A 24771-nucleotide genomic window follows, 5' to 3' on the forward strand; every position below is an offset into this window, starting at 1 on the left:
CCACCAGGGAAGCCCGATCATATGATTTTTATTCTTCAATTTGTTAATGTGGTATATCACACTGATTTGCAGATATCAAAAATTCCTTGCACCCCTGGGATAAATCCCACTTTATCATGGTGTATGATCCTTTGAATGTATTGTTGTATTCGGTTTGCTAGTATTTTGTTGAGGATTTTTGCATCTATGTTAATCAATGATATTGGTCTATAATTTTCTTTTCTGTGTGGTATCTTTTACTCATTTTGGTATCAGGGTGATTGTGGCCTCATAGAATGAGTTCAGCTGAATGGAGAACAGAGTATCTGTTCTATTTTTGAGTGTACAGGCAATTGTTTCTATGAAAATGGGTTTATCTAAGAAAGGTCTTGTTATGTCTTGCTGCCCTGAATCCCCTTTCAAAGCCTACTTCTTTTATTAACACTTTCCACAGGGTGTTCGTGCGGTTAATGACTTTCTGTACGTTTGTTCTGAGGGCCCAGGTGCAAGGGAGGCAGCTCCTGGTTTTACTCTACTCAGCCCGTCATCTGAAAATTCCAGAAGCGAACCAAGTGTGAGGCTGGAGATGCTGGGCTTCAGTTATGAGGGTCTTCAAAATATTAGCCTTAGGAGAAGTAGCCTTAAAATAAGAATGGATGTACACAGTTACTTCAGGTGTAAGTCTCAAAAACAACGTTCCTTAGTAATGGGGCTGGCCCAAGCTTTGGCTATCAAAAAGTAAAACACTCTTTAGTATGTAAATTAATTCTTAAAAGATGTGTGGACAGTATTGAATCGCCAACAACCTGTTATTTGAATGGCTGGAACATGGTTAAGTTCAAGTTGGCACAGGCGTAGATAGACGGTAACAGCGACCCGCTGTGAGTACCCACTGCTTCATTCCAGCCGCAAATGAGGACGCGTGGGGCCATCCCACCTCCGAGGTTTCCCTGTTGTGCTTTAACACAGTTGTAAGAGGTTCACGGCAATATAATAGTTAATGAACTTTCAGTTTAAATTGTGTACATTTTTAAATTGTAAGATTTTTACTGTATATTGATGCATAGTGTGATTCAATAAACTGCTTTTAATTTAAAAACTATTTAATATTCAAAATAAATATAGTTATATATTTATAGAAAAATTTAAAAAAGAAGTGTTCCTTCCTCTGCAATTATTTGGAGTAGTTTGAGGATAGGTGTTAACTCTTCTCTAAATGTTTGGTAGAATTCACCTGTGATCCTGGACTTCTATTTGTTGAGAGTTTTTAAATCACAGATTCAATTTCAGTACTTGTGATTGATCTGTTCATATTCTCTATTTCTTCCTGGTTCAGCCTTGGGAGATTGTACCTTTCTAAGAATTTGTCCATTTCTTCTAGGTTGTCCTTTTTTTTTTTTTTCGGTACTCGGGCCTCTCACTGTTGTGGCCTCTCCCGTTGCAGAGCACAGGCTCTGGGCGTGCAGGCTCAGCTGCCATGGCTCACGGGCCCAGCCGTTCCGCGGCATGTGGGATCCTCCCGGACCGGAGCACAAACCCGCGTCCCCTGCATCGGCAGGCGGACTCTCAACCACTGCGCCACCAGGGAAGCCCCTAGGTTGTCCATTTTATCAGCATATAGTTGCTTGTCTCTCATGATCCTTTGTATTTCTGTGGTGTCAGTTGTAACGTCTCTTTTTTCATTTCTAATTTTATTGATTTGGGCCCTCTCCCTTTTTTGTCTTGATGAGTCTGGCTAAAGGGTTATCAATTTTGTTTATCTTTTCAAAGAAGCTTTTCGTTTCATTGATCTTTGCTATTGTTTTCTTCCTTTCTATTTCATTTATTTCTGCTCTGATCTTAATAATTTCTTTCCTTCTACTAACTTTGGGCTTTGTTTGTTCTTCTTTCTATAGTTGCTTTAGGTGTAAGGTTAGGTTGTTTATTTGAGATTTTTCTCATTTCCTGAGGTAAGCTTGTATCACTATAAACCTCCCTCTTAGAATTGCTTTTGCTGAGTCTCACAGGGTTTGGATCATCATGTTTTCATTTTCATTTGTCTCTAGGTATTTTTTGGTTTCCTCTTTGATTTCTTCAGTGATCCATTGTTGTTTAGTAGCATATTGTTTAGCCTCCACGTGTTTGTGTTTTTTTTAGTTGATTTCTAATCTCATAGCATTGTGGTAGGAAAAGATGCTTGATATGATTTCAATTTTCTTAAATTTACTGAGGCTTGCTTTGTGGCCCAGCATGTGATGTGTTCTGGAGAATGTTCCATGTGCACTGGAAAAGAATGTGTGTTCTGATGCTTTTGGATAGAATGCTCTATAAATATCAATTAAGTTAATCTGTCATTAATGTGTCATTAAAGCCTGTGTTTCATTATGGGTTTCTGTCTGGATGATCTGTCCATTGACATAAATGAGGCAATAAAGTCCCCCACTATTATTGTGTTACTGTCAATTTCTCCTTTTATGTCTGTTAACATTTGCCTTATATATTGAGGTGCTCCCATGTTGGGTTCATATATATTTACAATTGTTATATCTTCTTTTTGGGTTGATCCCTTGCTCATTACATAGTGTCTTCTTTGTCTCTTGTAACAGTCTTTATTTTAAAGTCTATTTTTTCTCTTATGAGTATTGCTACTCCAGCTTTCTTTTGATTTCCATTTGCATAGAATACATTTTTACATCCCCCTTAGCTGTTCCTTTACAACAGTTTTATAGATTTTCATTTTGCTTATATTTTAAATCCATTTACAGCTGTATTAGGAGGTTACTTGCTATACATTTTTTGTCAATTTTAATTTATTAATTATTGTAATCTATAGCTCTAAGTTTGTAAATCCTCTGAATATGTGTTCTATTGCTTTATTACCCAGTAGACATAATTTTTCTTCATTAATGTACTGAAATTTTTCATGAGTACAGATTCTTTTGGAATTTGTGATACTTTACACACATATATCACATATAGGTAGTGTTTATTACTACCTTATACATACAGTGTATACATTATAATATGTCTAAGTGTTTTAACTAAGGTTTCTTAACTTTGGCACTTACTGATATTTTGGGCCAGACTGGTCTTTGTCATGTTGGGCTGTCCTGTGCATTGTAGGATGTAAACTAAAATGTCACCCCTTGTCTTCACTAGACTCCAGTAGCATTGCTCCCCCTGCCCACTTTTCTCATTTCTTCATCCCCACTATTATAATTGCCTGAAAGCCACGCTTTGTGCCTTAATGAGAATCTAGCACAGTGACTGGAGCAGAGTCAGCATTTCAGAAGTATGTATTAAATTGAATTAATTGTAAAACACTTGTTTTTTGGATTCTTCATCAGGTTCCCAGTTAATCCATTGTTTTGTCCTCCTTATCAAAGATGAGATTATGGACTGTTAACATGATCTCTTTTTCTATTTTCATTACCTGATTCTTCTGGATACCCAAACCTGTGCTCTTTCTGTGATGGTGAAGAGAAGGGAGAGGGGGAAAGCAGTCCCTCTGGCCTTCAGCAAAGGCTAGGTCTCATTGGGTAAGGGGTCAAGTTATAAACAGAGAAAAACTGGAGGTCACAGTCTGGGAAGGAGCAAGTAGATTAGTTAGGACATGTGATGAAAATCAACATAGCTGGAGTCTAATCGGCTCTGTTTGCCCCTAACCACTGCTGACATTTGGGCCCATCAGCTTTTCTGGGTCTCAGTTTTCCATCTGTTAATACATATGGTCTAGATAAGGCTGTGATGTGTAAAGCTTGGGGAGAGGAAGTGTACCCTCAATGGCCTCCTGCCACACTGAGTATTGTCTATGGTAGATGCCCAGATAATAATTTTAAAAATGGACAATATTCAGCCAAGTGGCACTTTACAGTTTATAATGCACTTTCATATGCTTTATCTCAATTGATCCGCATAAGGATCTCAGGAGATAGGCAAGTTATTATTATTTGCATTTACAAGATTATGAAACAGGGCTGAGGCAGCACGGCAGCATAGGGATGGTAACCTTGCCTGGCAACTGCAGCAGAACACTTCAGTTCTGCCCTGCAAGGATATATTTAATAATAGATTGGTGTGTCTATTTAATACAAGAAAATGGAAACTGAACAGCCAGAGGAAACCTTTCCCAACACCGAAACCAATGGCAAATTTGGTAAACGCCCTCCTGAAGATATGGAAGAGGAATAAGCTTTTAAAAGATCTAGAAGCACTGATGAGATGGTTGAATTACGCATTCTGCTTCAGAGCAAGAATGCTGGGGCAGTGATTGGAAAAGGAGGCAAGAATATTAAGGCTCTCTGTACAGACTACAATGCCAGTGTTTGAGTCCCAGACAGCAGTGGCCCCGAGCACATATTGAGTATCAGTGCTGATATTGAAACAATTGGAGAAATTCTGAAGAAAATCATCCATACCTTGGAAGAGGGCCTGCAGTTGCCATCACCCACTGCAACCAGCCAGTTCCCGCTCGAATCTGATGCTGTGGAATGCTTAAATTACCAACACTATAAAGGAAGCGACTTTGACTGTGAGTTGAGACTGTTGATCCATCAGAGTCTGGCTGGAGGAATTATTGGGGTCAAAGGTGCTAAAATCAAAGAACTTCGAGAGAACACTCAGACATCAATCAAGCTTTTCCAGGAATGTTGTCCTCAATCCACTGACAGAGTTGTTCTTATTGGAGGAAAACCTGATAGGGTTGTAGAGTGCATAAAGATCATCCTTGATCTTATATCAGAGTCTCCCATCAAAGGACATGCTCAGCCTTATGATCCCAATTTTTACGATGAAACCTATGATTATGATGGTTCAATGATGTTCAATGACCACCGGATGTCCCATGGGATTTCCCATGTGGGGAAGAGGTGGTTTTGACAGAATGCCTCCTGGTCGGGGTGGGCGTCCCATGCCTCCATCCAGAAGAGATTATGATGATAGGAGCCCTCGTCGAGGACCTCCTCCTGGACGAGGGGGCCGGGGTGGTGGCAGAGCTCGGAATCTTCCTCTTCCTCCACCGCCACCTAGAGGAAGAGATCTAATGGCCTATGACAGAAGAGAAAGACCTGGAGACTGTTATGATGGCATGGTTGGTTTCAGTGCTGATGAAACCTGGGGCTCTGCAATAGATACATGGAGCCCATCAGAGTGGCAGATGACTTATGAACCACAGGGTGGCTCTGGATATGATTATTCCTATGCAGGGGGTCGTGACTCATATGGTGCTCTTGGTGGACCTATTATTACTACACAAGTAATTATTCCCAAAGATATAGTTGGATCTATGGCTGGATCTATTATTGGCAAAATTGGTAAGCAGATTAAACAAATACGTCATGAGTCAGGAGCTTCGATCAAAATTGATGAGCCTTTAGAAGGGTCCAAAGATCAGATCATTACCATTATAGGAACACAGGACCAGATACAGAATGCACAATATTTGCTGCAGGACAGTGTGAAGCAGTATGCAGATGCTGAAGGATTCTAATGCAAGATATTTTTTTCTTTTTTATAGTGTGAAGCAGTATTCTGGAAAGTTTATCTAAGACTAGTGAAGAACTGAAGGAGTCCTGCATCATTTTTTTTTATCTGCTTCTGTTTAAAAAGCCAACATTCCTCTGCTTCATAGGTGTCCTGCATTTGAGATGCAGTGAAATCTTTGCTGTTCACCAGATGTAATGTTTTAGTTCCTTACAAACAGGGGTGGGGGTAGGGGAGGGTGTGCAGAAACTAACATTGAAATTTTGAAACAGCAGCAGAGTGAGTGAATTTTAATTTTTGTTCATTGTTGGTGGTTTTAAAAAAAATCCCCCCATTGGGCTTCCCTGGTGGCGCAGTGGTTGAGAGTCCGCCTGCCGATGCAGGGGACACAGGTTCGTGCCCCGGCCCGGGAAGATCCCACATGCCGCGGAGCGGCTGGGCCCGTGAGCCATGGCCGCTGAGCCTGCGCGTCCGGAGCCTGTGCTCCGCAACGGGAGAGGCCACAACAGTGAGAGGCCCGTGTACCGAAAAAAAAAAAAAATTCCCCCACGTAATTATGACTATGACTTTGACTTTGACTTTGTGGTCACTGTAACATTGTGGGGTGGGGGGGGACAGGGAGGAAAAGTAACAATAGTCCATATGTCCCTGGCATCTATTCAGAGCAGTGTGCAGAATGTAATACTCTTTTGTAAGAAACGTTTTATGATTTTTAAAATAAATTTAGTGAACCTAAAAAAAAAAAGAGATTATGAAACAAACTTGGAGATACTGGTCAGCATTGGAATTGCAGCTCCAGCTTACAAGCTTCTAAAACATGATGTGCTTTTCCTTTTGCCTCTTGATGTTGCTTAGGAACATGAAGTATTTCTCTCTCTCAGTACAGCTCTCCTTTAGATTTTGTCATCAGCTTAAAGTGCCTCACCTGGATGGCTTCGCCAGCCCCCTAGATGGAATGACACATCCCTCCTGTGGAATACACTCCATGTTCTCAGAGCATCATGAGCTTGACTCTTCATTGCACGAATTGCTCTGAATTATAATTGTCTAATCACTTATCTGCCTCTACTACTAGATTATAGCTTCTTGAGGGCAGAGCCTGGGTCTTGTTCAGTGTTTCATCCTTGAGGTCTACCTCAGTGCCTGCTGATAGGTGCTCCATAAATATTTGTTAAATTAACTAAAACTCAACATAAGATTTGAGGAGTGCCTAAACTTACCATATGGAAAATTAAATGTCAGAACTTTATTACAATTTCCCTGTCTGCAAAAAATTTTATGTGTTGATTCTAGCTTCTGTGGAGTCAAGTAAACTATTTGTATTTTATAAGAATGATTTTCATCTCCAAAATTCAAAGTGGACTTCATTTGCATTGAAGGTTTCAGCCCAGTACCCTCTTGTATACTCCCACAATTTTATGTAAATAATACTGGATAGATGGGTGGTTGAGTTGATAAATCTTAAGTTAATGTATGTGTACCAGAGTTTCTCTGAAGTAGCCATTAGGTCCAAAGATATAAACATTTTCAGTAGATAAATACATAGGCAACATCATTTATAATTGTTAATGTTTTTGCAGTTTTTACAGGAAATAATTAGCCTCTTCCAACCACAAAAGTTTGGCTCATTTATATAATATCCATAAAGTGCACCTGGATGGTATTTATCTTTATGAGATTTTAATTTTTAAAAGATCAGAAGTGGAAAGGGAAATTTGTAGCAAATGATACTTGGAATAGGAAGGTGCACAGCTTAAGTGTATAAATTATTGATGTCAACCCTTGCTATCCTTTCATGTTTTGAACATCCTTAAATAAATGAAGGAAAGAGGATTACAGAGATGCTAAAAGAATGAAAAGGGAGAAGAAAGTGTTTACTAAAGTCAAAAAAGGATATGGGGAGGGGGAAGGGTAAGCTGTGACAAAGTGAGAGAGTGGCATGGACATATATACACTACCAAACGTAAAATAGATAGCTAGTGGGAATCAGCCGCATAGCACAGGGAGATCAGCTCGGTGCTTTGTGACCATCTAGAGGGGTGGGATAGGGAGGGTGGGAGGGAGGGAGACGCAAGAGGGAAGAGATAGGGGAACATATGTATAACTGATTCACTTTGTTATAAAGCAGAAACTAACACACCATTGTAAAGCAATTATACTCCAATAAAGATGTTTAAAAAAATCAAAAATAAATAAATAAAACAAACTTGGTTAGATTATGACTGTCCCAGATATGTTAAAAAAAATTATGTTCTCCTTAAAAACAAGGCAAGAGCAAGAGGCATTTAGAAATGGCCTCTGAAGTGTGGTTTGCAGTATATTTCAGCCCAGGTTCAATTGAAGATCTAAGTCAACCCTTGATCTTGATTTCTTTTCCATTGCCCAATAGGATTTTCTGGCGTCGGCAGGTTCACTTGATGTCAGGGATCCGGCCCAACACCATCACCAGCTCCTTTCCCCAGCTTATGTCCAACGTGGATGCAGCTTATGAAGTGGCTGAGAGGGGCACAGCTTACTTCTTTAAAGGTACCCTAAAGGACCCTCAAAGAAAGAAGTGGCAGGGTACAGTGCCTGGTGTGTTTGGAACACCTAGTACTGTCAGCATTTGTTAGCTATCACAGAGCATGTTCCAGTCACTCCTCCTCAGATTGGGGATGAAAAACCCCTCTTCTGTACTGTGACCATGACAGGAGTGACAGTGACTTTCAAACTCTTCTCAGAGCCCAAGATGTCGTCTAGTGCGGCACTGTGATAAGTGACAGTGTCCAGGGAGGTAGAAACCTAGTCCCTGTCCCCTGGACCTCTGCTCTGAGTGACATGGTATACTCTTCTGAGAGCTTCTAATTCACAAAAATCAGCATGGAACCCTCAGGAGAACAATACGAGCAGCTGAGAGAGGAGAGACGCCTGCAACTTCAGGAGGTGGACGCATACAATATGTCTCTGGCTCCAGACCTTTACTATTTGAGTGACTTTGGGAAGTTATCTAACTGCTCTCAGTCTTCATTTCTTTCGGTGCAAAATAATTATAATAATAACAACCTTGAAGATATAACAGTGGCTAGCCAATGGAAGTTGTCCAATAAGTGATAACTATCAGTTTTAGTTTGTATTTTCTTGATGCTGAGGGCTAAGGGTAGAAGGTTAGTGCCAATTTAAGCAAGAATCAGCTTTTGTGAGTTGCTTGCCCCTTGTCTCTCATACATACATAAGACTGAAATGAGATTATACAGATGAAAGTTATCTTGAAAAAATTGAACGTGTTAAATTTAAAACATAATTGTATCAATATTCTTGCTTTCTTAAGGCATCACTAGGGATTTTGCCTCCAGAGCAAGTTTTAAGTCTTTTACCGAATTGAATAGAGGCTTTTATCTCCTACTAGGTTTTAGCCATGGTAAATATCCGATAAACTAGCCCTATTTGTGATCCTGCATAGAAATCCTCATGAGTAAAGAGCATCACTAAATGGTACAGAGTTTTTGTAAATTTTAATTTCTGTTTCCAGGACCCCACTACTGGATAACAAGAGGATTCCAAATGCAAGGTACTCCTCGGACTATTTATGACTTTGGGTTCCCAAGATACGTGCAGCGAATAGATGCTGCCGTCTATCTCAAGGATGCACAGAAGACCCTTTTCTTTGTGGGAGATGAATACTACAGGTATGGCTTTTCTCCTTTTGATTGTCCAGATGTATTCAGTGAGAAGGAAAAATGCTTTTGCAGAAAAGAATGCATGGCAAGTTTGCTATAGGCCCATTGACTCTTCTCAGCCACTGGGGTGTCATTTACTGATGGTTGATACTGTCTTCAAGGTACTGAACCATCCAAATAAGTGAAACATTCATTCAATAATCCCATTGTTTGGTCTTTAGCACATGAATCATCCAAAGCTTTCAAATCATTCATTAACTGGACCCCCACTGGCCTAAAAGAGTGGATATAGCACTCCCAGTATATAATTACCCACTGGGAATGCCTGAAAGAAGAACTGATTTCCTGTTGAGTATTTATGCATTCCAGCATAGTCTGTGATTTTGTGCAAAATGAATGTGGTCATGACTATGGGGCTCCTTGAAGGAAATTTTTACTGAAAGACAAAGGCCTTATTGCTAAGTCCTTTAACCCAGAACATGAAGATTCTTCTTATCCAAGGAGGATTACATATCATTTCCATGCCCGTCTTGCAGGAGGTTATTGTAAGCAGATCCAATCACTGCACACAGGGTCACACCTCATCTCTCCTGCCTCATCTTACCACTTTAATTGACTCATGTTTGAGAACTGAGTGCAGCTCTTTGTCAAGCGCTGCCTCTGCTCCTTCTTTATTCACAGTTCTCACTTTAGCATTGCTTGTTTTTCTGAACTATAAGAAAGAAACCAAAACAGACTCTAAACAGGTGACTGTGCTAAACACTTTAGGTCCCTGTTAGGGTCTGGTTGGCAGAGGACCCAGCTTTGGTCCAAGGGTTTTCATTCTATTTTCTATTATCTATTTTAATAACCATTTCTGTGGCATAAAATAAATTTATAAATAAGTATCTGTCATCTTCTTCAATTTAGAGCTGAGAAAGTAATATAACTGAAGCACAGATATACTTCATGAAAAGAAAAATTTATTTCATAAAAATGAATGTCAAAATGTGGACCCTGCTGACTTTTCTGGGCCACTGAAAGCCCTGGTAGCATTGCTCAAAGTATTACTTGCTGTCATGAGTTGTCACTTCCAGTCCAATGTTTAAACCACTAAGCCAACTAATTTTCTTTCAGAACTTCCTTTATGAAATAACAATAGTTATTCCTTTATTAAGTCCCTAATATCTGCTGGGCATACTCTCCAAAGTCTTTCTTTAAGGTAAGGTGGCTGTAATCACCGTGTTGACATACAGGAAGATAGATATTGAGAAATCCAACTCCCATTTTAGGTTTTCAGAGAATGGCATCCAGAGATGCGTGTATGAGCAAGTGTGTGAGAGTATGAGTTATGATTATTTGGTTACTTGTCAAAGCCTGTTCATAGCCCGATTCTCCTTGGGGGGATTATCCACTCTCTTACTATTTCCATTCTCCATTCATCACCTGGTCTTTGGACTAATCTTCCACCCACCAGCACCCGCAGTAAAGCATGGACCTCCAACCAGGCAGGACTGAGGCTTAACGGCTAACACAAGGGGCCTGGTGAGAGGTTTATAATACTCCATAAATTTAGGGATGGGGAGGGGAGGGTCCCTGATTTTAACGATGCCTTATCCCCCTGAGAAAATAATTTTGAACCTTTCCAACTGAACCTCTGTGAATGTCTATTAAGGAAAAGTCTTTAGTAATCTAGATAAAACAAATTCATTAAAAAGTTGGCCTAGGGCACTAATACAAATATTAAAGAGCTCCTTTTGCTGGAAAGGAAAAGAAACTGCAGTAGGCACTTTTGATATTAACCTCCCCAGATTATTGAGAGTATTAAGTGATATAATACATGTACATACCTAGCACAGTGCCTGGCATATAATAGGTGCTCAAAAAGAGTGACTGTTCAGTAACAGTAGGAACTTATATGGTAATTAGCAAATAATTGCTTTAAAAGTTGTGATAATTAACAAATGATTGCTTAAACTTCAGTATTCCTATAAATAGCAATCCAGTCAAAGAGCTGGTCAAAAGGGATTTCCTTTTTCAATACTGAAGGGCCCTGAAATTGCACTGAAGTCTCTGCTTTTGGCAAGGCAGAGACAGTCATTTCAGCAATCGGAGTCTTCTACTTCATACTCTCCAACACAGACACCGGTTTACATACTAAGGAATAAGACAAATAACCTTGAAAAGGTTATTTTCAAATAACCTCAAAAGTTCAGGAAAGGGCTTCCCTGGTGGCGCAGTGGTTGAGAGTCCGCCTGCCGATGCAGGGGACACAAGTTCGTGCCCCAGTCCGGGAAGATCCCACATGCTGCAGAGCGGCTGGGCCCATGAGCCATGGCCGCTGAGCCTGTGCGTCCGGAGCCTGTGCTCCACAACGGGAGAGGCCACAACAGTGAGAGGCCCGTGTACCGCAAAAAAAAAAAAAAAAAAGTTCAGGAAAAGCTAACATATCATCTTTATTAATAAATCCCCCTGAATTCCACACATTTCACACATGAGTATGACATCTTATTGTCTTGTAAAGCCTATATTGGTTAGAAATTATGTTCAGCTGCTAGTAAGAGAGACCTAGTAATAACTGTGACTTAAACACATAAGGGTCTTTCTTTCTCATATATGTAAAATGTCTGAAGTTTATCAGATTTAGAGCTGGTAAGGTGGGTCCATGGCCATTAGGGACCCAAGTTCCTTCTGGCATTTTGCTCTAGTATTAACAGGTAGCTTCCACTCTCATAGTTGCCACAGGATTCAAGGTGGTCAATGGCGCCTCAGCCATTACATCCTATTCTAAATAGGAAGAAAGAGGGCTGGAAGGAAAAAGCAAAGGAGGCAATGAAGTTCTATAGGTAAAGCACATGGACACACTCAAAAAATACAGAAGCCTCAAGTTACAGATGAATAATTTTACTATTGACACCCATTGACATTGTGTTAGGATTTATTTTCCTTAGTCATTCCTCAAGTTCTTCTTTGGTCCTCATGCTAGTTCAGTCTGTGACACAAGTAATGTGCCAAGGGAAGAAAAGTCTCTGGATGTCCAGGTTGTCAGGGAAATTCTCCATGAACCCCTAGGGCTGGGGACCCGTTTTAGTGAATGAAATGGCATGAGAAAACTACTGAAGAATTCCTCCACTGAGGTTTGAGTGTTGGCTTGGGGCTAGGTTGATTCAGGCTGTAAGAGTAAGAACCCACATGTCAGTGTAATATTGATAGTAACTTACAGAGGAGCAGCTCACAGAACTACAAAGTGAAATCCAAAAGGGGGTTCTGCCATGCTGATGCCATCACATGCTACATTACCAAATGACATACTGGTTAAACTTTACTAACAAGGGCTACTTCCCCATACATTTGTTTGCTTTCATTCCTTCCTTTTCTTTTCCTAGAAGGCCTAAATGATCCAGCCAGTTTTTTTCTTTACATTACTTCTACTACCTATGGTTAATTTCTCCCAATAGATGTTCTCCCTTGCCTACTAATACCAGAGCAGTGATTACACCAAGTAGTTCCTGAGAACTGGGTGGGGTGGGGGTGGGGGGGGCGGGGGGACGGGGAGGCGCTATCAACTCCATCATTCTTTGACATGGTCAGTGTTTTCTAAATTTTGTGTAAAGTGACTTACAAATCTACAGGTTCCAGCCCTTTTCCACTCCTAAATCACTCTTTCTATATATATGGAGGCATGATTGATGCAAAATAGGATACAGTCTTCTAAATTCTTTCCTTCCTAGATACCCCAAGAATACTGGAACTGGATCTGTTTATTTAAGGATTTTATAGTTAGTCACCATAGAGAAATAAATAATAAGTAATAAAAATTTAAAAGATGGGTGGAGTTCAAAATCTTGGTTTTTTAATCTTTTTTTTTTTAATATATTGCCAAACTACCACATTCAACATACATATATTGGGCATGATTACATGTCAGGATCTGTACTAGGACCTTGACACATGAGAAGGCACAAAGTTTGCTGTTTATAAGAGTGTAGACAAGAGTAAGAGAGTGTTAATGTCAACTCTAACAGCAGTCATCTGGCAACCTGGATCACCTTTCTGTTTTAGTTTATGGAGGCAGATGGAGGCAGAAATAGTAACTACTTCATCGAGTTGTGGAAATGAATGAGAAAATGTGAAATGCCTGTCCTATAGTAAGTACTCAGTTCATATTGGGTGTTATTAATGCCCTCAACAAGTCTTACAGTTGAGGGTAAATGTATAGATAAGTAATTAAAAGCAATCCAGGTGGCCTCGTAAAAGACTGCACAGGGATCAGTGGGGCAAAACAAAGAGGAAATGGCCAATTCTAGCAAAATTGTCAAGAAAGAGTTCTTAGAGGAAACAGTGACTGAGCTTCATCTTGAGAGTTGAGTAGGAGTTTCCCAAACAGGAGGTGAAGGGCGCTTCCAGGCAGAGAGAGCAGTTGAAGCAAAAGCACTGATGCATAAAAAAGCCTGTGTATAGGAGGAAAACCTCAAGTAGTTCAGTATGATTAGAACGTGGGCTAGAATGAGAGATTTGGTCCAAGGATGGAGATCATGGAGGGCCTATGCCTTTCTAGGGAGATCAGTGTTAATTTATAGAAAAGAGGGATATCTCTAAATGTCTTAAACAAGGAAGTAACCCATTAAGATTTGTGTTATTAAAATATCACTCTGGCAGCAGTGTGACTGGATTAGAGGGGGACAAGACTGGAAGTCAGCCAAACTAGTTAGGCCAGAAAGTAGTGGGAAGCATCTTCAGAGTGCTTAAAGAAAAAACTCTCAACCAAGAATCCTATATTGCACAAAGCTATCTTTCAAAAATGAAGGCAAAATAAAGACATTCCCAGATAAACAAAAACAGAGAATTTGTCGTTAGCATCTTCCTTACAAGAAGTACTAAAGAAAATTCTTCAGGCTTCAGCAAGTAACCCCAGACAGTTATTTGAAATTTTGAATCCACATAAAAAAAGAGTACCAGTAAATGTAATTATGTAATTATAAAAGACAGTATAAATGTGTATTTGTTCTCTTAACTGATTTTTAAATTAATTAAAATTAACTGTATAAAGCTGTGTGTGTGTGTGTATATATATATATATATATATATATATATATAAATTGTATGGCTGGGCTTATAACATATAGAAATATAATATACATTTATATATAAACTTTGAAGCAGATTATGTTAAGTTAAAATATATATATGGTATGCTCTATAACAACCACTAAGGAAATAACTTTATTAAATGAAGTAAAAACCTCATAAAAGAAATTTAAATGGTACACTGGAAACTCTTCACTAAAGCAAAAGAAAGCATTAAGGAGGAAAAAAGGAACTAACAAAGATATGAGACCTGTAGAAAATAAAAGCAAAATGGCAGATATAAATCTAATTATATCAATAATATTAAATGTGAATAGATTAAACAATCTAATCAAATTGCAAAGGTTGTCAGACTGGATAAAAAAACAAGATGTCACTGTGTACTCAAAGATACAAATAGACTGAAAGTAAAAGGATGGAAAAAATATACATCATGCAAACAATGACCATAACATAGCCAGGGTGGCTATGCTAATATCAGGCAACAAAACATATTAAAATAATACTTTTAAAATAAAAAGTATTACTAGGAATAGAGAGAGATAATTTATAGTGATAGAAGGGTTACTCTACCAGGAATATAAGACAACCTAACAGCAGGGCCCCAAAATGGATGAAGCAAAAATACTGACAAAAATGCAGGGAGAAAACCACAACTGAAATAATCATAGTTGGAGACTTCAATACTTCACTTTCAGTAATGGACAGAACGACTGGACAACAAGAGCAATTAGGAAAGGAAGACATGAACAGCATTATAAGCCAACTAGACCTAACAGATATCTATGGAACACTTCACTCAACAAAAGAAGACTACACATACTTCTCAGGTGCATGTAGAACATTGTCCGGTACAGATGACATGTTAGACCAAAACACAAGCCTCAGTAAATTTAAAACCATTAAAATCATACAAAATACCTTCTCTGATCACATTGGAATAAAGCTAGAAATCAATACCAGAAGGAAAACTGGAAAATTTACGAATAAGTGGAAATTATACTTCATGCTCTTCAACAACAAATGGGACAAGAAGAAATCACAAGAGAAATTAGAAAATACGTAAAGGTGAATGAAAATTAAAATACAACATATGAGAACTTATTGATGAAGTTAAAGCAGTGCTCAAAGGGAAATTTCTAGCTGTAAATACCCATGTTTAAAAAGAAGAAAAAACTCAAATCAATGACCTAACTTTCCACTTAAGACACTGGAAAAAAGAGCAAATTAATCCTAAAATAAGCAGGAAAAAAGGAAATAATAAAGATTACAGTGAAAATGAATGAAGTAGAGAATATATAAACAATTTGAGAAAATCAGCAAAACTAAATTTGGTTCTTTGAAAAGGTCAAGAAAATTGACAAACTGCTCACTAAATTGACCTAGTAAAAAAAAGACCAAAATTACTAAAATCAGTAATGAAAGAGGGAACATTACTACAAACCTTACAGAAATAAAATGGGTTATAAAGGAATGAACAATTATGTGCCAATCAATTAGAAAATTTGGATGAAACAGACAAATTCCTAGAAATATAAAAAGTGATGAAACTGAGTCAGGAAGAAATAGACAGCTTGAATGCACCTATAACCAGTGAAGAGATTTAATTCATAATTTAAAAAATTATCCACAAAGAAAAACCTAGGCTTACATGTTTCACTGGTGAATTCTACCAAAACATTTAAAGAATTATTGCCAATTTTTCACAAACTCCTCCAAAAAATAGAAGAGGAAGGAATACCTCCCAACTTATTGTATGAGGCCAGCATTGCCCTTCTATGGAAACCAAACAAAGGCATCACAAGAAAATAAAACTTCAGACCAATATATTGTGAATGTGGATGCAAAAACCCTCCAAAAGTACTAGCAAACCAAATCCAGAAACATATAAAAAGAATTACCAAGGGGAAATTTTTTTTCCCAGGAATGCAAGGTTGGTTTAACATCTGAAAATCAATTAATATAATACACCATACCAATAGAATAAAAAAATTAAAAACCATATGATCATCTCAATAGATGTAGAAAAAGCATTTGACAAAATCAAACACCACTGCATGATAAAAACATTCAACAAACTAGGAATAGAAGGAAATTTTTCAGTCTAATACAAGGCATCTATGAAAACCCACAGCTGATATCATACTCAGTGGTGAATGATTGGATGCTTTCCCCCTAATATCAGGAACAAGACAAAAATTTCCATTCTCACCACTTCTATTCAACATTTTACTGGAGGTTCTAGTGGGGCAATTAAGCAAGAATGAATGCTATAAAAAATTAATGATAGAAAAGATTGGAAAGAAAGTAAAATTATCTTTATCTGTATGTCGTATAATCTTTTACATAGAAAAGCCTAAAGAATCCTCAAAAGAAAAAAAAAACTGTTATAACAAATAAATGAGTTCATCAAGTTTGCAGAGTGTGTTCAAAATGAAAAAATCTATTGTATTTCTGTACACTTCAATGAACAATGCAAAAATAAAATTAAGAAAACAATTCCACTTACAATAGCATCAAGAAGAAAAACATACTAAGAAATAAATTTTAACAGAACAAGTAGAAAACTTGTAATATGAAAACTACAAAACATTGTTGGAAGAAATTAAACGAGATCTAAGTGGAAAGATATCTTATGTTCATGGGTCAGGCTTCATGTTTTTAAGATGGCAGTTTCTCCCAAAATTGATCTGCAGACTCAATACAATCCCTATCAGAATATCACTGGTTTCTTCAGGGAAACTGACAAGCTGATCTTAAAATCTATATGGAAACTCATAAGACCCAGAATAGCCAAAATATTTTGAAAAAGAAGAACAAAGTTGGAGAGCTCAGACTTCTCAATCTCAAAATTTACTAGAAAGCAAAAGTAATCATGACAATGTGAAACTAACATGAGAATAGACATATAGGTAAATGGAATAAAATTAACAGTCCAGAAATAAACCCATATATCTATGCTCGGTTGATTTTTTACAAGGAAGCTAAGGCCATTCAATAGGGAAAGAATAAAATTAAGAAGTAAAGCAAAATTAAAGGAGTAAACAGGAATTCCAGTTTGTACATATGTAGTTTGAAATGCTAGTGAGACCGATGAATGGATATGTCTGGAAGGCAGTTGGAAATACAGGTCTTGAATTCAGAGAATTCAGGCTGGAGATATAAATTTGCATTTCATCATACAGTAAGATAGTAATTGAGACCATCAATACATTTCAACATTGTTATTAATTCTTTGTTTCAGAATTTTCTCACAGTCACTTTCCTCATGGGGACCTGGTTCCTGACCCTTATCTAGGATGGTACATGGCAGCTTCTTACTCTTCTCCCTTCTCTTCATTCCTGACCACTCTCCCGGCTGCCCTCTCTAGTGAGATCACAAAGGTCCCTTCCTCCGTGAAAGCCATGTGATTCCTGGCTAGGAGTGGATTATTAACTTCAAAGGGGATTCCACTAGAAATTCCACTAGATTTCACTAGAAAGGTCTCCTTGAAGAAACTTCCTGAAACATATACCATAAATACTTATCAATAAATTCCTCTTTTTGCCATCCTTTCTCACATTTTCTTTAAGTTTCTTTTAGCAGACTGAACTCCCTATTCAGTACTTCAAAGAAGGCAGAATGGAGTTAAGTTTTGCCACTGACATAAGTTAGAAATCATTACAATGAAAACACCAGAAATTCCTAACAAATCTAAGGTCTGAGCATACAGTTAAACAATATGCAAGTACTTTACCAATATAGTCCCCAAATTCTTAGATTACAAAGGTAGAGAGTAAGATAATATATATGAAAAACCACATCAGATATCTATGGCAATATCACTAGTAAAGTGTCACTGTCAGTAATGATTTAGTTAATATCTATACCCATTGATCAATATTAAATGATTAAACAAATACCCTTAAAGGACATAAACATAGTTACCGGTGAATCATTTTTAGTTGATATTTAGATTTCACAAAAAAGACCTCAGTAATGAGAAAACATATGCAACGATTTTAGCAGGTTTCTAGTATATTTACAATAAATATTTTCTTAGTATTCAAATATTGATGGTTTATTATGTGTTAGGAATCACACTGAGTATTTTCTCATATTCTCTCATTTTCCCATCTGCCTTCTCAACAATCTTGAGAAGTAGGTATTGCTATCTCGATTTCATAGTTGAAAATATAGCATCTAAGAGATTAAGTGATTAGATCAAGGTCACACAGCTAAAAATAGTCCATCTGAGGATATATTTTATGCCCTCTGAATCCAAATACAGAGATCCGTCCCATCTACCATACGTAGTCACCTTTTATTCTCTTCACCATTGATTTATTTATTTACTGTCAATTAAAATACCCATGCCCATAATTCTCATCCTGTCATATAATTTTATTTTCTTTTACCCTCAGCCAAATCCTCAACATTCTAGTAGACCTCCCAACCCCTTTCTACTGAGGTCTCTGGACTACCTCCAACATTCTCTAGCCCTCCTTTCTCCTCTTCTCAACCTTGCCTACTATTGCATGTTACCTTAATGAAGTGTGTTTAAAAAATTAGGTAAAGACTAAACTCTTTGGTGACTTAGGATCCCAGATCAAATCGCAACATCCACTAAATGTCATACTAGCCAGTCAGTTATTGGTTCTTGGGGCCAAAATAAAATACAAAGTCTTATAGCTTGGGCCAGACCTTGACGTTAACATGTACCAGGCACGTGTGTGTGTGTGTGTGTGTGTGTGTGTGTGTGTGTGTGTGTGTGTGATTTCTCTCATCCTCATGACTACTGTATTGCAGATAAGGAAACCAGGGTTCAGAGCTCAGAACACTTTCCCCTGATCAGAGCCAGCAGGTAACAGAGTCAGAACTCAAACCCAGAACCATCTGACTATACACTCTTGCTCTATAACAGAAATCCTCAAATATCTGTCCAAAAACCAAGGGCTAGATCATCACAAAGTTTTCAGCAGTCCACAGAAAAATAAAAATAGCACAATATAATAAACACAGGGGGGTGTGATCTGGGTCAGTATTATTGGCAAGAACCATCTTTTATTCTGAGATTATGTCCTTTCTGCCTTTTTTAGTATTAAAGTTTCTTTTCTTTCTGAAATGATAATGGAAATAGGTGGTAATTTTTATTTTGAGGGTTGATGGTAATGTTCTTACTTGGTAAAATGAAAAGTAGGTAACCCTATGTTAATTATGTAGGCCCATCTACACAGTGACTACGTAAAAGGTCCAAATGAAATATACATGTTATCAGCTAATCTTAAAATGGTGACTTATGTGTCAGACTGATACTTTGAGATAGATTTTATTGAGAGTAATACTCTTTGGAAAGCAGTTGTAGGATAAGAGGCAAGAGGGCAGAGAGGGGGTTGGCAGAAAGGGAGAGGGACTATTAAATACATAAGTGGTAGAAGGGATGGAGGAAAAAAAAATGATTTCATAGTTTTGCCAAAATTTTTGCCTACATTTTTATAAATGCAATTGAAAATTAAAATTCTCAGCCAGACATTGTGTCTCTAAAATTTCTTTTGAAATTTTATTTACATATAATATTATTACCTCCATTATCCTCTGAACATATATATATATATATATATATAAAAATATATATATAAAATATAAGATTTTAGATGTCACCATCACCCATCTTAGCAAACTAAACAGACAGATAAAAAGAGAAAGATTTCTTTTTCAGATTTTTCTATTGGATTAATAGTCATCATTTTCTCTTTAAAACTTATTCCTATATTATTTAAACAGTATTTCTAGTCTCAGAAAAGATCTTTACTCTCTCCTTTCATACTTTCCAGATTTCTCAATCCAATTTAAATATAATACAAGCAGATCCCAACTTGTAATAGGTTTCCCTATAGATATTCTTTAGTCAGTCACTTGTTTGGAACTGAGAACACCTTTTGCCATAAAACAATATAAATGGTGATTAAGTTCTCAAAATCACTCATAAATGTTTAATGAACACAAAGGTAAGGCATAGCTCTAATTATAATAGCTCAGCTTCTAATCCTCTATTCAGAGCAGACAAAAGAGGATAAAGACATGAAAGGCTTTTCACCGTTTTCCCTGAGCTTAGGGGTCGACATTAAGCAAAGAATTCAAAATGTCATGTTCTCTGGCATCCCCCCACCACATTTCCCTCTATATCTACAGACACCAAATGTCTCTTGGTCACTTCTTTGTTCTTCCTTTTGCATCCCTCTCCCCAAATATTTTAAGCCTTGGAATTATCTTCCTCACTCCCTTCACTCAAAGCATCCATTTTCCCAGTACAACTGCCTCAGGGAATTGAGAGAAGAAAACCTAGTGAACAAAGATTAATATGTAAACAACTTGTACTTTCAGTGTCTGACTCTAGATTTCAGAACAAAAGAAGTCTAAGCCATGGGAGAGGCAATATGCCTGGCTGTTCTTTCTCTCCAGTCTTTCCCTCATTACAGTCCTGATACCTTGCAACCACTGCTTCTAATACGATACAGGTGTCCTGTCCCCACTCTTTATTGGCACTTCTGATGACAACAAAATATGGTAAATGGCTTCCATGTTTATTTGTGCTTACAGTAACTCATATAGCTTGGTTTTCCCCTTGGCCTACTTGGAAGATTCTAATAGCTCTCCTGGAAAGGGAGTTTGGACTCCTATTGATACTTCTAGGATTTAGCTTCCACTCCTATCCGCAACACCCCATAAAGCACCTCAGTCCACTAGTCAGTTTCAGCCTGAATACTTCTTTCCCAACGTTTGATCTGCTCAGTATCATGAGAGATCTGTCCCCTGGCCTGTGCAGTCATAGTTACAAGAAAGGCACATTTCAGGAGAAGGTGGATGTGATCTGCTGCTGCAGGAAACTCTCAGTGGCCCAGACACAGGAGAAATTGACCTTTGGGTGGGAAAGCAGTGGCGTGTCCACCTTGGGAATGTCCGCGTTGGGAGCTCTACGCTAATGAAGAAGGGACTTTCTCACACTTTAAATGAAAACTTCTTGAAGGGAAAAGAGTCTGCCCTGCCTACATGCTGAACTCATACAAGTCATACTGATTCATACAAGTCACAGTCTTTTCTACAAGGGGTAATTTAGATCACAAAGAGAGGTATTAACCAATCTTCAGAGTTATCATTGCACGGTAGTTGTGGATTCAGAAAAAAAACCTAATCTACTCTTTGGTCCGTTGTATAATCTTTCTAGGAAACAAAAAAATTTAATTCAATTGAAACAATTTAAAAGGCAAAGTCTCCATTATTCCAGATTTTCTCATTTCTTGTCTTTATCTATTGAGCATTCACACATGTATTTATTCATTCGCTGTGCATTATTTGTTCAATCCCTCCTCTATGGGTACACAGTAAGAAGCTCATTAATGAAAGCCTCTGTGAAGGGCTTTTAACTGTTTGGTAAGCCAAGAAATTCATACATAGAGAACAAAAGAGAGACAGAAATTGCAACAGTAAATAAAGCACTAAAAATATATTCAGAGTTCCCATTGAAAGGTAGTATTTTTTTAATTATAGAAATATGATCCTATTATTCTAAACAATATAACTATTTCTAAACAATATATCTGGCAAATTTTTTAACAACAGAATGTTTACAGCAAATGACTCCCAAACTAGTGTTCCCAGAATCTCTGGAAACTGGGAGAGAAATGGCAGAATGTGTGTGTGTGTGTGTGTGTGTGTGTGTGTGTGTGTGTGAAAGACAGAGAGACAGAGAGACAGAGAGAGATCTATAGTAAATCATAAATCAGCCCTGGCTAAATATGCCTGATAGCACAGTGTCTTCTACAATCGATAAATACTTCTTGTTTATATTATTTATGAAATAATATTTCTTCCAGCTATGATGAACGAAAAAGGAAAATGGAAAAAGACTATCCAAAGAATACTGAAGAAGAATTTTCAGGAGTTAATGGCCAAATAGATGCTGCTATGGAGTTAAATGGTGAGTGTTTCCACTGTAAAGTTTCTTTGTAGAAATTGTAACAAGAAATCTGGTCTCTGCTGTAACATAGAAGAAGATGGATTTCCAAATGGGAGTCCTTGGTTCTCATTTTTTTGTCCCTGAGTCCCTTATAAATTTAGCTAAAAAGATTAACCACCAGGAAGAGTATAAAAAGTCTGTCATTATGGTTCTCTCTTTACAAATGGAAAGTTTTAAAAGTATAACTTCAGTGCATTAGTCAGCTACAACATAAAGGCCATCCAGTCAAAATTACCTTTTTCATCTTTAAAATGCACATACTCTCAACCTTCCCAGGGGCTTTCCCCACACCATCACCCAACTCCTGAAATTTAACACATAGCTGGGAAAGTTGAATTGAATTGAACTGGGTTGAATAAGTTTAATTGGATCTTTTGAATCGGTCAAAACATTCTTCTTGAGTACATAGCACAGAGCTGGACACTGTTCAGAAATGCAAATACAGTTTAATATGGTCTCTGCACTTGTGGAATGGTTATTCTCTTCGGGAAATGACCCTCTATCCAACACAGATGAAATTACTAGAAAACAAGACAATCTATAGTTTAGTATTGAATTGTGTGGTAGTCTTCACAATAACTGCAAGAGGTGATCTGAGGAAGAAAAGATCAAAACAGGCATCAGGTGCTGTAGATTTCATGGTGGGACTTCAGCTGGGTTTTAAAGAATGGCTAGAGGTTTGATTAGGGAAAGAAAACAGTGGGGGCTGGAATTCCTGGAGGGGAACAGCCTGAGTAGAAGCAAAAACCACCTCTGGCATGAGAAGAGAGATGAGAGATGATCAACATGTTAGGGGTGTCAAGTTCTAGGGCTCAGAGAGAGCTGTGAAGAGGATTAGCTAACTGCCACCTGACACGTTCTCAGTCCCCATTTGGTGCTACCTCAAGAAAGTTACAACTACAAGACAATCCCATTTATAAATTTGCAAGTCATTTTCAGTAATCATAATTTCAACTTTGTCTCTTTTAGGCTACATTTACTTATTTTCAGGACCCAAAGCGTACAAGTATGATACAGAGAAGGAAGATGTGGTTAGTGTGCTGAAATCTAGTTCCTGGATTGGTTGCTAAATAGAAAAGTCTAGTCTTTCCTAAGGAATGAAGATGACCGAGAGCAGCTGGTAACCGGATCTTAAGGACTAAATCAGAACTCAGGTTATGTATTCTTCCCATGGCCTTCAATTCTAAGGGAAATTTAGAATTTGTTGAAAATAATTATGCTTCTAAACTGTTTCTTAGTTTTAGATTCAGAATTTTAATCCAAATGGAAAATTCCTATATGGTCAGTTTTACACAAAATCAGAATCAACACAATGCATGCTTCAGTTAGACACCGGTCATTTTTTTCTTACCTAATACACTGAGGCAAGTTGATAAGTTTGGTTTTTATTTCCAGGAAGAAGCCTACTTGTGGACTCCCTGACATGTATTATAATTCTTTTAATAGGAAATAGCATTACTATACAAATTATAATAATTCTTTACAAGCAGTGGCTTTTTTGACCTTAACATTTGTTATGATGAATATAAATGTATCCGCCTTTACTTTAAACATATCACAGACAACATACTGTAAAAGTTTTGTTTCTCATTGTTTTTGTGTTTGTTTGTTTGACTCTATGTGTGCTCACTGGTCTTTGAAGTAGGTTACAGTGGGCAAACCTACTCAAATGGATTTTCATACTAGGTAAGAGGTGGGCACTTTGCAACAGGAAGGCTTTTAACAAAAGCCAATAAAAATGTTGTATAAGAATAGTTCCTCATTTCTCTTTCGTTAATGTTTACTAGCTTCTATCACACTTTGGCAACAAATTCTGTGTACCTATAGAAAACTCAAACCTTGGTATAGTATCATGAGTATGCAGACCCAGAAAAAATACTCATAATTCACTCTTTTTCCTTCTTCCCGAAAATAAAATGCCCTCAATGAAACTATCTTTAACCCATCTAAGTGGGTCTCTTCTGAACAGCTTTCCATTTAGGGAAGTTTATCTTTTGTTTTAGTTTTTCTCACTTCAAGCTAAACCATTTTTTTCCTACCTACTCATTAGTACAGATAAAATACAGCTGTCTGTCATTCTTATTTTTTTTAATCTTACATTTTAGTAGTTCTACTATAAAACATTGATAAAGGAAATTGAAGATGATTCAAAGAAATAGAAAGATATCTCATGTTCTTAGATTGGAAAAATTAATATTGTTAAAATGGCCATACTACCCAAAGCAATCTACAGATATAACACTATCCCTATCAAATTGCCCATGACATTTTTCACAGAACTAGAACAAATAATCCTAAAATTTATATGAAACCATAAGACACAGAATTGCCAAATCAATCCTGAGGAAAAAGAACAAAGCTGGAGACATAACCCTCCCAAACTTCAGAAAATACTACAAAGCTACAGGAATCATGGTATTGGCATAAAATAGATGTATGGTTCAATGGAACAGAAAAGAGAGCCCAGAAATAAACCCACATGCCTACAGTCAATTAATCTTTGACAAAGGGGGCAAAAATATACAATGGAGAAAAGACAGTCTCTTCAGCAAGTGGTGTTGGGAAAGCTGGACAGCCACATGTAAATCAATGAAGTTAGAACACTCCCTCAC

At 37.5% G+C, this 24771-nt stretch overlaps 1 protein-coding gene and 1 pseudogene across 1 annotated transcript in view; both read left to right on the top strand.

Annotated features, from left to right (window-relative positions):
* MMP20 (matrix metallopeptidase 20) overlaps positions 1-23719 on the top strand; it is a 51010-nt gene extending 27291 nt beyond the window's left edge. The window contains exons 7-10 of the mRNA XM_027095691.1: positions 7829-7965; positions 8948-9104; positions 22017-22120; positions 23129-23719. Of these exons, the coding sequence (XP_026951492.1) occupies positions 7829-7965; positions 8948-9104; positions 22017-22120; positions 23129-23229 (499 nt within the window). The 3' untranslated portion in view covers positions 23230-23719. The remainder of the gene's footprint in view (positions 1-7828; positions 7966-8947; positions 9105-22016; positions 22121-23128) is intronic.
* On the top strand, positions 4008-5633 carry LOC113614299 (heterogeneous nuclear ribonucleoprotein K pseudogene; annotated as a pseudogene).
* Positions 23720-24771: the final 1052 nt, after the last annotated feature.

The sequence above is a fragment of the Aethalodelphis obliquidens genome, unplaced genomic scaffold, assembly GCF_003676395.1.
Source record: "Aethalodelphis obliquidens isolate GAN/ISIS:26980383/991018 unplaced genomic scaffold, ASM367639v1 scaffold93, whole genome shotgun sequence".
NCBI classification, from domain to species: domain Eukaryota; kingdom Metazoa; phylum Chordata; class Mammalia; order Artiodactyla; family Delphinidae; genus Aethalodelphis; species Aethalodelphis obliquidens.